Below are 13,859 nucleotides of genomic sequence, written 5' to 3'. Positions count from 1 at the left end.
CGAAGCTGGCAACCTTTTTCTGTTTCTCAAGGAACTCTCTGGGGTTGGCCGGTACCATGGAGGAAGATTGTCTTCAGGGTGCAGGGCCAGCGTCCTATGGCAGTTTCACTCTGAGCCTGTGTCTGGATCACGGAGACGCAGAGTAGCCGTTCGGAGTGGGGAGCAGGGATGTCCCGGAACTGTGCAGCAGTAGGAACCCGAAGGACCGGGCGCCATCTTCTCCGCGCGGTCCTACTCCGGACTGTATTTCCCAGAGGTCCCCGCGAGTCCAAGGCAGCCGTTTCATTTGCCTGCTGGACCCTCGGCCTCAAGGGTAGGGGAAGTGCGCGTTGAGCGGCCTGGGTCTTGCGGGCTCGGCTGGGGCCCGCAGGTGCGTGCTTGGGAGTTTGAAGGGACTAACCAGGCTGGTTTGGAGTGTCGGGCATGTATGAGTTGGTCGGGCTGATGGAGGGGGTAGGGGGGAGGCGGGCGCGAGGCGTGGACTTACGTGTGTGAGTGTTACCTTATGTAACTGTGCCTTGCTGTGTGCGCGGGTGTGATTTTATATACTCGTTGTGGTTGTGTGATTGTAACAATGTAAGGCTGTGTGTGTAGGTATGACTGTGTCCCATGTTGGGACTGTGATTGTGTGTGTCTGTGTAACTTTGCGTGACATTATGGAGGGTGTTTGTGTGGAGAGAATCTGATGATGAGGCTGTGACTGTGTGTTACTCTGAGGGGTGCGTGTGTAATTGTGTTTGTATGACTGTTAGCAGCGCTTAAGTGTACTGGATGCCTTACTGAGTGACAACGTGAGAATGTGAGAGTGTGACCATGTAACTTTATGTGGCACTGTGTCTGCGGTTGGAAAGTGCGTGTAATTGTGCCGGGGTGACGATATGTGCGTCCTAATGGTCATTGTGTTATTTTGAATGTGTGATTGTGTGTAGTGCTCAGTAGGGGTCCTGGGGAGGGGGGAACTGTAACTTTGTGTGGCTCAGTAGTGAGTGTGATATTGTGACTATCTGTAGCACTCTAGTTTTGAATGGTGCTGTGTTTGAGGGGTCTGTAAACATGCGAGTGTGACTGTGTATCCTCAACGTAGGTGTGGGACAATGATTGTGTGACCATATATAGTGTTACTGTTTGGGTGAGGTGTGCCTGTGGAGGTGTACGTGGGTCCCCATGGTGGCTAGGTGGCTGCAGCATTGGGTATGCGGTGCTTGTGACTGTCTTTGTGACTCCAGCTCTCCCTGTGAGGTCAGGACAGATTCTCATGGAGAGGAGAGACATCACCCCTCTGATACCGAGAATGCCCAGGACATCCTACACTTCTCTGGTTTTGTTTTGTTTTAAGATGGAGTTTCGCTGTTGTTGCCCAGGCTGTAGTGCAATGGTGCAATCTCGGCTCACCGCAACCTCCATCTCCCTGGTTCAAGCAATTCTCCTGCCTCAGGCTCCCGAGTAGCTGGGATTACAGGCATGCATCACCACCCCCTGCTAATTTTGTGTTTTTAGTAGAGACGGGTTTTCTCTGTGTTGGTCAGGCTGGTCTCGAACTCCCCACATCAGGTGATCCGCCTGCCTCAACCTCCCAAAGTGCTGAGATTACAGGCTTGAGCCACCGTGCCGGGCCGCCTACACTTCTCTGACCTCCCCCATCGCTTCTTCTCTTCATAGATAGTAGCTGTAGATCCAGAATGACCTCTGATCTGCTCAGTCTGAGCCACAAGAAAGGCCTGGCATCTCATGATTCCTTTCTTCTTCAGCTCTGCTGTTCTCAGAGAGTTACCCAGAGGAAGAATGACTGTTGACCAAACCAAATACAAGGTGCATTGGGTTTCCTTTTTGCTTCTCTTCTCTGGATAGTTGTGGTTAACATAGAGTCAGCAAGTGACCTGGTTCTTGTAAGTTTCTATTCAAGAAAATGATGAGAAGCCTTGGGGTGGACGCAGAGAGCCCAGTAGTCTGTTACTTCTTTCTACAAAATGTTCACTTATTAATTTAGAAAATAGAACACTTTTCCCAGTGTGCTAAAGTTCTGTTTTTTTTAAACACACACACACTGCCCCCTCCTCTGTCTCACACACACCCACACAATTCCAAAGAATTTGGAAAATAGGGGGTTACAAATAGCAAAAGTAAATCTACTATCCAGAAATAACCCAGTAATATTTTGGTTTATTTCCTTCTAGTGAGTTTCCTATGCACACATACATTACTTTCAAGATTGGAATCTTATGACATTACCGTTTCATATCTTGTATTTTCACTAAAAATTATGTATGGTTCTTATATTTGGTTTTCTTTTCTTTTTTATTTTTTTTGGCTTGAGACGGAGTCTTGCTTTGTTGCCAAAGCTGGGGTGCAATAGCTAGATCTCAGCTCACTGCAACCCCTGCCTCCCGAGTTCAAGTGATTCTCCCACCTCAGCCTCCTGAATAGCTGTGATTACAGGCACATGCCATCATGCCTGGCTAATTTTTATACATATATATATATATATATTTTGAGACGAAGTCTCGTTCTGTTGCCCAGGCTGGAGTGCAGTGGCCGGATCTCAGCTCACTGCAAGCTCCGCCTCCTGGGTTTACGCCATTCTCCCGCCTCAGCCTCCCGAGTAGCTGGGATTACAGACGCCTGTCACCTCGCCCGGCTAGTTTTTTGTATTTTTTAGTGGAGACGGGGTTTCACCGTGTTAGTCAGGATGGCCTCGATCTCCTGACCTCGTGATCCGCCCGTCTCGGCCTCCCAAAGTGCTGGGATTACAGGCTTGAGCCACCGCGCCCGGCCTAATTTTTATATTTTTGTAGAAACGGGGTTTCACCATGTTGGCCAGGCTGTTCTTGAACTCCTGAACTCAAGTGAGACCTCCCAAAGTGCTGGGTTTACAGGTGTGAACCACTGCTCCTGGCCTATATTTGGTTTTCTTTGTTTAATCCCTTTATATTACATCATACAGAAAACTAGTTAAAATATAGACGTGTAGTTTAAGAAGTAATTATAAAGAGACCCTCTGTTCAAAAACTTGCTTCAGCACTCCAGAAGGGCCCTCCAGTCCTTCCACCAGAATAAACTTACCCTACCTCCCTCTTTAGGTAACACTTATCCTGATGTTGGTAATCGTTATTCTTGACTTTTTAAAAAAAGTTTTGTTTTGTTTTTACCACATATCTGCTTATCTCTAAACAATATAGTTTAGTTTTACCTTTTTAACACTATATAAATGAAATTGTACTGTATGATGTTGTTTTGAGTCTTGGCTTTCTTGTAAAATATTATATTTGGGCCAGGTGCAGTGGTTCACGCTTGTAATCCCAGCACTTTGGGAGGCCGAGGTGGGCAGATCACCTGAGGTTAGGAGTTCGGGACCAGTCTGACCAACACGCAGAAACCCCGTCTCCACTAAAAATACAAAAAAATTAGCCAGTCATGGTGGCACACACCTGTAATCCCAGCTACTCGGGAGGGTGAGGCAGGAGAATTACTTGAACCTAGGAGGCGGAGGTTGCAGTGAGCCGAGATTGTACCATTGCACTCCAGCTTGGGCAACAAGAGCAAAACTCTGACTTAAAAAATAAAAATAAAAAAATAAAATAAAATATTATGTTTGTTAGCCTCACCCTCGCTGTTATACATAGCTGCAGTTCAGACATTGGTTATTTCCTGTATGGCAGGGCTGCTGTGAAAATGTTTTTACACATATACCAGTATATATACATGCATACCTTTCTAGGATATAAGTGTATGAAGGAATTCCTGGGCCATACAGTACATTTTGCATCTTCAGATTTCCTAGATAATGCTGAACTGATCTACAGTATAGTTTTACAAATTAAATTCCTACCAACAGTTTATTAACATAATAGTAATCTTGTATTCTAACACATGGTTATTTGGTATTCTAATCTTTAATGAATCTGCTGATACCATGATATATCATGTTGTTTTAGAAGTATAACATACTGGCCGGGTGCGGTGGCTCAAGCCTGTAATCCCAGCACTTTGGGAGGCCAAGATAGGTGGATCACGAGGTCAGGAGATCGAGACCATCCTGGCTAACACGGTGAAACCCAGTCTCTACTAAAAAATACAAAAAAAAACTAGCCGGGTGAGTTGGCGGGCACCTGTAATCCCAGCTACTCAGGAGGCTGAGGCAGGAGAATGGCGTAAACCCGGGAGGCGGAGCTTGCAGTGAGCTGAGATCCGGCCACTGCACTCCAGCCTGGGCGACAGAGCGAGACTCTGTCTCAAAAAAAAAAAAAAAAAAAAAAAAGGTAAAAAAAGGAAGTATAACATACATTCTGGGCCAGGCATGATGATAATCCCAGCTCTTTGGGAGGCCCATTGGGTAGATCGCTTGAGCCCAGGAGTTTGAGACAAGCCCAGACAAGATGGTGAAATCCCATCTCTACAAAAAGTACAAAAATTAGCCAGGCATGGTTACATGCTGCTATGGTCCCAGGTACTCAGGGATAAGGTAGGAGGATTGCTTGAACCTAGGGAGGTTGAGGCTGCAGTGAGCTGCGATTGGACTACTGTCTTGCAGCCGGGGCAACAGAGCAAGACCCTGTCTCAAATATATATATATATATATAAAAAACATACATTCTGAAAAGTACAAAATCAAAGTATATGACCTGATGACTTGCATAAAAGTGAGCATATTCCTTTAACCAGACCTCAAATCTGATAAGGAAATAGAACATTATTGGCATTACAGAAGCCCAAGTCTTGTCCAGTTCACTCACTACCCACTTCTCCCAAAGGTAACTATTATTTTGTCTTCTATGGCCATAGACTCATTTTACTTATACTTGAATTTTGCTTGGCTTCTTTTTTTTTCACTTTTTTTTTCCTACTGTCAATCTCACTTGGACATGATGCTTGGCTTCTTTTACTCAATATTGTATTTCATATGTAATATGAATGCATTCTGCAATAATGTGTAGTATAAATATATACAATTCATCCATTAGTTATAGGTGATATAATGAATATAGTGAACACATTATTATTGCTGTTTAAAATTCTGTTGTATGAATATAACACTTTTTTTTTTTTTTTTGAAGCAGAGTTTTGCTCTTGTTGCCCAAGCTGGAATACAATGGCACCATCTCAGCTCGCCGCAATCTCTACCTCCCGGGTTCAAGCGATTCTCCTGCCTTAGCCTCTCGAGTAGCTGGGATTACAGGCGCACGCCACCACACCCAGCTAATATTTTTGTATTTTTAATACAAACAGGGTTTCACCATGTTAGCCAGGCTAGTCTCAAACTCCTGACCTCAGGTGATCCGCCTACCTCGGCCTCCCAGAGTGCTGGGATTACAGGCATGAGCCACCGTGCCCGCCCGAATATAACACATTTTACTTATCCATTCCATTATTGATTGGCATTTGATTTCATATTGAGGCTACTATGAAAAATGCTGCCGGAAACATTCTTGTACGTGTCTTTTGGTGCACATATGAATGCATTTCTCTTGGGTGTATTTCTAGGAGAGAAATTTCTGGGTCATAGGTTATGTATATATGTTCAACTTTAGTAGATACTGACAGTTTTCTGAAATAGTGGTATCAATCTGTATTCCAAACTTCAGTGTAGACTTTATGACAAGAATATATTTTACAACAAGAAGCTTTACTAGAGATAAAGAAGAATAGTTTATAATAAAAAGATCAATTCATCAGTAAGATGTAACAGTTCTGAATTTATATGCCTTCATAAAATGGCTTCAAATATATTTGACATAACTAAAAGTAGTAGTAGATAAATCACAATCTTAGTGGAGAGTTTTTAACACTCTTCTCAATAGCTGATAGAACAAGTGACAAACCCAATAAAGCTATATGGTATTTGAACAGTGTGATTGACAAGCTTGACCTGATTGATATGTATAGAACAGTGTACCTTACAACTACATAATATACATGCTTTTCAAATGAATATGAGACATTTATCCAAATTGATCATATGCTGGACCACAAAGGGAGTCTCAATAAATTTCAAAGGAATGAAATAATACTGTAACTTTCCTGACCAGAGTAGGTTAAGCTAGAAGTCAATAATAAGAAGATAATTAGAAATACCCCAGCTAGTGTGGTGACTTATGCCTGTAATCCCAGCACTTTGGGAGACCAAGGCAGGAGGATTGCTTGATCCCCGAAGTTTGAGACCACCCTGGGCAATATAGCAAGACCCCATTTCTAAATTAAAAAAACACAAAGAGATAGCCCAATGTTTGGGATTTAAGCAATGTATTTATAAATAACTGGTGACTCAATAAATTGCAGTAGATATTTAAAATATTTTAAACAGTGATAATGAAAAATAACATCAAAATTATGTTTCTAAAGCTGAATATGAGGAAAATATATAGCTGCAAATGCATATGTTAGAAAAAAATGAATGTTGGCTGGGCGCCGTGGCTCACGCCTGTAATCCCAGCACTTTGGGAAGCCGAGGCGGGTGGATCACGAGGTCAGGTGTTCAAGACCAGCCTGGCCAATATGGTGAAACCCCATCTCTACTAAAAATGCAAAAAAAATCAGCCGGGTATGGTGGCAGGTGCCTATAATCCCGTCTGCTTGGAAGGCTGAGGCAGAGAATTGCTTGAACCCGGGAGGCGAAGGTTGCAGTGAGCCAAGATCGCGCCACTGCACTCCAGCCTGGGTGACACACACAAAAAAAGAAAAATAAATAAATGAATGTTGAAAAATTAATGAGCTGTGTATTCATCTCAAGAAACTAAGGAAAAGTTTGGTAAGTTAAATCCCCAAAATTAAAATCTAGGAAATAATAAGAATAAAAGCCCAAATATAAAATTTTTAGTTTATTTTCTATTGCATATATTTTGGTATACATGTTTTGATGTACATAACGAACATATATTGAAATACGAAATGAATGTACAATGAAGAAAACAAAGGCAAAAGCTTAGTTTTGGGAATTAATGAAATTAATAAATCTCTAACAAAACAAAATATGAGGTAACACAAAAATTGCCCATATCTGATAATAGGAAAATTAAGCCAACAACAGACTTAATTTAAAGACTGAGGGCTCAATTAATTAGCGTTTGGTACCTGGGACTTGGTTCCACAAAATAAGCTCATTGGAATCTGAGCCACTGATCATTTTACCGGGTCCCTTTTTATACTTCATCGAACATGTAAATTTTTCTGGTTTTTGGTTTTTTTCTTTTTTTTAGAGATGGGTCTCTCACTCTCTTACCCAGGCTGGAGTGCAGTGATGCAGTCACAGCTTACTGCAAACTCGACCTCCCGGGCTCCAGTGATTCTCCCACCATAGCCTCCCAGGTAGCTGGGACTACAGACAGACACCATGCCACCATGCCTGGCTTGCTTTTTTCTTTTAGTGATTTTGTTTACATTTTAATTGTGGTATAAAACATGATATAAAGTTTACCATCTTAATCTTTTTTTTTTTTTTTTTTTTGAGACGGAGTCTCACTCTGTCACCCAGGCTGGAGTGCAGTGGCGTGATCGCAGCTCACTGCAACCTCTGCCTCCCGGGTTCAAGCTATTCTCTTGCCTCAGCCTCCTGAGTAGCTGGGATTACAGGTGCGTGCCACCACGCCTGGCTAATTTGTATTTTTAGTAGAGAAGGGATTTTACCATGTTGGTCAGGCTGGTCTTGAACTCTTGACCTCATAATCGCCTGCCTTGGCCTCCCAAAGTGCTGGGATTATAGGCATGAGCCACTATGCCCAGCCATCTTAATTTTTTTTTTTTTTTGAGATGGAGTTTTGCTCTTGTTGACTAGGCTGGAGTGCGATGGTGCGATCTCGGCTCACTGCAGCCTCTACCCCCCAGGTTCAAGTGATCTCCTGCCTCAGCCTCCCAAGTAGCTGGGATTACAGGCCTGTGCCACCAAGCCCAGGTAATTTTGTATTTTTAGTAGAGACGGGGTTTCTCCATGTTGGTCAGGCTGGTCCCAAACTCCTGACCTCAGGTGATCCACCCGCTTTGGCCTCCCAAAGTGCTGGGATTACAGATGTGAACCACCACACCAAGCTAGTCATTTTTAAATGTACATTCCAGTGTTAAGTATATTCGTATTGTTGTACAACAGATCTTTAGAACTTTTTCATCTTGCAAACTGAATTATAACTATTAAGCTACAATGTCCCATTTCCCTCTTTCCCCGGACCCTGGCAGCCACTGTTCTATTTTCTGTTTCTATGAGTTTGACTACCTTAGATACCTCTGTAAGTGGAATCATATATAATAGTATTTGTCTTTTTGTGACTGGCTTCTTTCTAATCACAATACCTCAAGATAGAAAGAGGATTCACTGCAGTTAGTCAGTAGACACACACAATAATCCAAGTGGTAATGGGATACAATATAATAATGAATTAGTTAAATGCTTTGATACATTACCTTGATGTGTTATTTTTTATTATCATTCAGTTTTTTTTTTTTTTTTTTTTTTTGAGACGGAGTCTCTCTCTCCCAGTCTGGAATGCAGTGGTGCGATCTCAGCTCGCTGCAAACTCCACCTCCCAGGTTCACATCATTCTCCTGCCTCAGCCTCCCGAGTAGCTGGGACTACAGGTGACCACCACACCACCAGCTAATTTTTTGTATTTTTAGTACAGATAGGGTCTTGATCTCCTTGACCTTGTGATCCACCTGCCTTGGCCTCCCACCACACCCAGCCTTTTTTTTTTTTTTTTTTTGCAAAGGAGTCTTGCTCTCTCATCAGGGTGGAGTGCAATGGCACGATCTCAGCTCACTGCAGCCTCTACCTCCTGGGTTCAAGTGATTCTCCTGCCTCAGCCTCCCAAGTAGCTGGGACTACAGATGCGCACCACCACGCCCAGCTAATTTGTTTTTTTTTGTATTTTAGTAGAGATGGGTTTCACCATGTTGGCCGGGATGGTCTCGATCCCCTGACCTGATAAAATATTTTTAACTTCCATTGCAATTTATTCTTTGAGCCACCAGTTATTTTAAATACATTGCTTAAATCCCTGACTTAGCATAATGTCCTCAGGGTTCAAACACGTAGCATGTGACAGAACTTACTTTTTTGTTGTTATTTGTTTTAATATGCTTTATTTTTTAGGGTGCTTCTAGGTTCACAGTAAAATTGAGCAGAAGGTACAGAGATTTCTCATATGTCTCTTTCACCCACACATGTATGGTCTCCCCCATCATCAGCATTCACCATCAGAGTGGTACATTTATTACAACTTATGAACCCATGTGGACACATCATTATCACTCAGAGTCTATAGTTTACATTAGGGTTCACTCCTGGTGTTATACATCCATGGGTTTGGACAAATGTGTAATGACATGTATCTCCATTATGATGTCATCCATATTAATCCCATTGCTCTAAAAGGCCTCTGAGCCCTGACTGATCCTCCCTCCCTGTCAGCTCCTAATCTTTTTATTGTCTCCATAGTTTTGCCTTTTCCAGAATGTTGTAATCATACAGTATGTAGTCTTTTTGAATTGGCTTCTTTCACTTAGTAATGTGCATTTAAGTTTCCTAAGCTGTTGATCATGAGACTGAGTCTCTTTTTATACTTCATCAGACATGTAAGTTTCTATTTTTAATATAGATTTTAATTTTTGTAAGTCAGTTCATTTATTGGACAAGATGTGTGCTTTAAATTTTTGCATGGTCTGCAGTTTCACTACAGCTCGTCCCCCTGTTTTTAAGATACATTGACCTGGGCTAGTGGTATTTTAAACTTTTATTTATTTATTCTTTTTTTGAGATGTAGTCTTGCTTTATTGCCAGGCTGGAGTGTAGTGGCGTGATCTCGGTGCACTGCAACCTCCACCTCCTGATTCTCCTGCCTCAGCCTCCCAAGTAGCTGGGATTACAGGCGCCCACCACCACACCCAGCTAATTTTTGTATTTTTAGTAGAGGCAGAGTTTCACCACGTTGGCCAAGATGGTCTTGACCTGTTGACCTCGTGATCTGCCCACCTCAGCCTCCCAAAGTGCTGGGATTACAGGCATGAGCTGCTGTACCCAGCCAGGCATGTTTTAAAAAACTTAAATCTCCCTTATTAATATCACTATGTAATTATTAGGGGTTTAATGTTGTTAAGAGAATGTTTACTTCCTAGGTGATAATAGGTTGAGTATGTGTAGGTTCCAGCCCTACAGGGCCTGTGGGTTTTTCTCTTTGTGTGTGGAGACGAGAGATTGTAGAAATAAAGACACAAGACAAAGAGAACAAAAGACAGCTAGGCCTGGGGAACAGCTACCACCAAGACACGGAGACTGATAGTGGCCCCGAATGCCTGGTCGTGCTGTTATTTATTGTGTATAAGGCAAAGGGGCAGGGTATGGAGTGAGAGTCATCTCCAATGATAGGTAAGGTCACGCGAGTCATGTGTCCACCAGACAGGGGGCCCTTCCCTATTTGGTAGCTGAGGCAGAGAGAGAGAGGGGACAGTTTACATCATTTTTTTTTTTTAATGTATTTTAAAGACTTTAGTACTTTTACTAATTTTGTTACTGTTATTTAGAGGGCGGAGCCAGGTGTACAGGGCAGAACATGAAAGAAGACCATGGGCGTGACTGCTGAAGCACAGCATCACAGGGAGACGGTTAGGCCTCTGGATGGCTGTGGGCGGGCCTGACTGATGTCAGACCTTTTACAAGAGGTGGTGGAAGGCCAGGCGCGGTGGCTCAAGCCTGTAATCCCAGCACTTTGGGAGGCCGAGACGGGCGGATCACGAGATCAGGAGATCGAGACCATCCTGGCTAACACTGTGAAACCCCGTCTCTACTAAAAAAATACAAAAAAACTAGCCGGGCGAGGTGGCGAGCGCCTGTAGTTCCAGCTACTCGGGAGGCTGAGGCAGGAGAATGGCGTGAACCCGGGAGGCGGAGCTTGCAGTGAGCTGAGATCCGGCCACTGCACTCCAGCATGGGCGACAGAGTGAGACTCCGTCTCAAAAAAAAAAAAAAAGACTATCATAGTCTGGAGGAGTGGCAGAAGTATTCTGTTTATTGTTGTGTAAGTTTTCATTCATTGGCTAATGGGATCCCCTTTCAGGAGACTCTTAAAAGGAGTCCTTTGAGCACAGATATTTTTTAAAACAGCCTCACCTTTTGGCAACAGCAAAAGATTGAATTTCTTTTTTTTCCTTTTTTTTTTGAGACAGAGTTTCATTCTTGTTGCCCAGGCTGGAGTACAATGGCACGATCTCGGCTCATTGCAACCTCCAAGCAATTCTCCTGCCTCAGCCTCCTGAGTAGCTGGGATTACAGGCATGTGCCACCACGCCTGGCTAATTTTTTTTTTTTTTTTTTTTTAGTAGAAACAGGTTTCTCCATGTTGGTCAGGCTGGTCTTTAACTCCTGACCTCAGGTGATCCACCTGCCTCAGCCTCCCAAAGTGCTGAGATTACGGGTGTGAGCCACGGGGCCCAGCCTTTTTTTTTTTTTTTTGAGTCAGAGTCTCACCCTGTCACCCAGGTTGGAGTGCAGTGGCACAATCACAGCTCACTGCAACCTCTGCCTCCCGGGTTCAAGGGATTCTTGTGCCTCAGCCTTCCAAGTAGCTGGTATTACAAACATATATATATATATATATATATATATATATATTTTTTTTTTTTTTTTTTTTTTTTTTTTTTTAAATAAAACAGAGCTAGAAGACTTAGTACCCCCTGCATCCCTTTGTGTTTAGGGGTGGATGCGGGTGTTGTGTGTGTGCATGTGGTGAGGGAAGTTGACTTTTTTAGGGTTGAGAAACAAAAAGACTTGATTAGGAAAGTCTTTGGTCTTTCTGATCTGAGTGCCCTGTGTTCCTGGCCAAAAGGCACCATTTGTATGAGTCTAGTTTGGGGACCTGAGGGCTGCAAAGGAGGTCGTGGTAGCTCAGTCTTGGGTCATAGTAGGTCAGAAGCTCAGGGCAGGCCATAGTAGCTCAATCATGGGTTCAGAGCAACATCACTGAGGTGGGACAAGGTCTGGCCTGAATCCCTTGGCTAAGGCAGGAACTTAGGTTGTTTGCATGAGGGAGAATGAATCTGGGTCCTTGTCTTCCCTTGGATCCAGTTACCCAGGATCCATCTTGCTGCAGCTAAAGCCTGGGGTTTGTAGGGTTAAGGAAGGAGTAGGATTCGTTCCATATTCCCACTAACTAGAGTTATATCTTAAGACCAAGAAGTATGGAGGTAGTTTTATCTGGCCTCTAGTGTGATTTCTAGAGGATTTTACTTCCCCAGTCACGCAATCTCAGAACACTATCCTTTTTCAGGAGAACAGCCTCAAGGAAGACTAACCGTCTGCAGTACTGGAAGCCATGGCTGAGGTGAGTTGATGCTTTTTCTTGCCTTCCTGACATTTGGTTTCTTTTTTTAAAAAAAGACATGAGCAATTGCTTTCCTTATCCTGACATTTCTGGCTAACAGAGTTCCCCTTCAGAATCCTGGTCCCCATTTCTTCTTAGCTAGATAATTCTATACCATGTCTAAGTATCCCTTTTATTTTTATAAATCAACCAGCATTAATATTTTCTTTTTTTTTTTTTTTTTTTGAGACGAAGTCTAGCTCTGTCGCCCAGGCTGGAGTGCAGTGGCCAGATCTCAGCTCACTGCAAGCTCCACCTCCTGGGTTCATGCCATTCTCCTGCCTCAGCCTCCCGAGTAGCTGGGACTACAGGTGCACACCACCTCGCCCGGCTAGTTTTTTGTATTTTTTAGTAGAGACGGGGTTTCACCGTGTTAGCCAGGATGATCTCGATCTCCTGACCTCGTGATCTGCCCGCCTCGGCCTCCCAAAGTGCTGGGATTACAGGCTTGAGCCACCGCGCCCGGCCAATATTTTCATTCCATAAATACCTATGCATCTTTTTTTTCAACTCTTTCCCAAGCACTATGATAGGGGATGAAGTATCTCAAGGAAGCAAGAATAGATTCGTAAAATGAACTTACTCTGTCTGGACCATTATTTGATGAGTTGAAGGTGTGAGTTACTTAGATGGGAATATAGAAAAGCCAAGATTATCTGTACAGAGTAGCATTCTCCAGTAAGATAGGATGAATATGGTGCTGGTAGTTCCAAATGTTGGATTGTTGCAAAATCTGGTTTAGGCAGCTTTGGGGATCATGGGGTTGGTGGCTGATACAGATCTCTGCAACTCTGTAAGAACATCCTGGAGAGAAGTCCAATTTTAGGTTGACGAGGAAGTTTGGATTGTAAGGAATTTCTGTGAATCATCAAGTTTTCTTTATCTCAGAATTAAGGATAGTGATAATGGATGTTTACAATGGTTCAGCCAATGCATTCAGCCAATGCATAAGTCATTTAGATCACACCATCAGAGCACAGAATAACCTTTTAAGTCTTATCCAGTAATATCTATATTGTAGAAAATTCTACCACCAGAAAAATAATTATTAAAGAATTTGTAAAAGGCCAGGCACGGTGACTCACGCCTGTAATCTCAGCACTTTGGGAAGTGGAGGCGGGTAGATCACCTGAGGTCAGGAGTTGGAGACTAGGCTGGCCAACATGGTGAAACTGCATCTCTACTGAAAACACAAAAAATAAGCCAGGCATGGTGGCACATTCCTGTAGTCCCAGCTACTCAGGAGGCTGAGGCAGGAGAATCCTTGAACCTGGGAGGCAGAGATTGCAGTGAGCCAAGATCACGCCACTGTACTCGAGCCTGGGCGACATCTCAAAAAAATAAAAATAAAATAACTTTACATATATCTTTTTTGTAGCTTTGATTGATGCTCTAAGATCACATGGGGGTAGTTTAGAATGTATTAGATGAAGGATAGCTTTGGACATAACACAGACCAAGAGTTGAGAACTTTTGCGTCAGGCACAAGCAAACTGATTATAGTTGTGTTATACCAGGTCATGT

At 43.1% G+C, this 13,859-nt stretch overlaps 1 protein-coding gene across 6 annotated transcripts in view; it reads left to right on the top strand.

The window, feature by feature from the left end:
* The first annotated feature begins 1 nt into the window (after nt 1).
* The window catches only part of ZNF383 (zinc finger protein 383), a 29,735-nt gene continuing 15,877 nt past the window's right edge, over nt 2-13,859 (top strand). The window contains exons 1-3 of one of the 6 annotated variants that reach the window (XM_037991282.2): nt 2-313; nt 1,749-1,809; nt 12,243-12,296. In XM_037991282.2, coding sequence (XP_037847210.1) covers nt 12,288-12,296 — 9 coding nt within the window. In that variant the 5' untranslated portion in view covers nt 2-313; nt 1,749-1,809; nt 12,243-12,287. Of the gene's footprint in view, nt 371-1,659; nt 1,810-12,242; nt 12,297-13,859 lie in introns of all 6 variants that reach the window. The other 5 variants (XM_037991279.2, XM_037991278.2, XM_037991281.2 and 2 more) reach the window with 5 other exon arrangements.

Source organism: Chlorocebus sabaeus, chromosome 6, assembly GCF_047675955.1.
Source record: "Chlorocebus sabaeus isolate Y175 chromosome 6, mChlSab1.0.hap1, whole genome shotgun sequence".
In the NCBI taxonomy this organism is placed as follows: Eukaryota; Metazoa; Chordata; class Mammalia; order Primates; family Cercopithecidae; genus Chlorocebus; species Chlorocebus sabaeus.
Note: the sequence above shows the minus strand (reverse complement) of the source record. Positions and strands in the feature narration are given on the sequence as shown.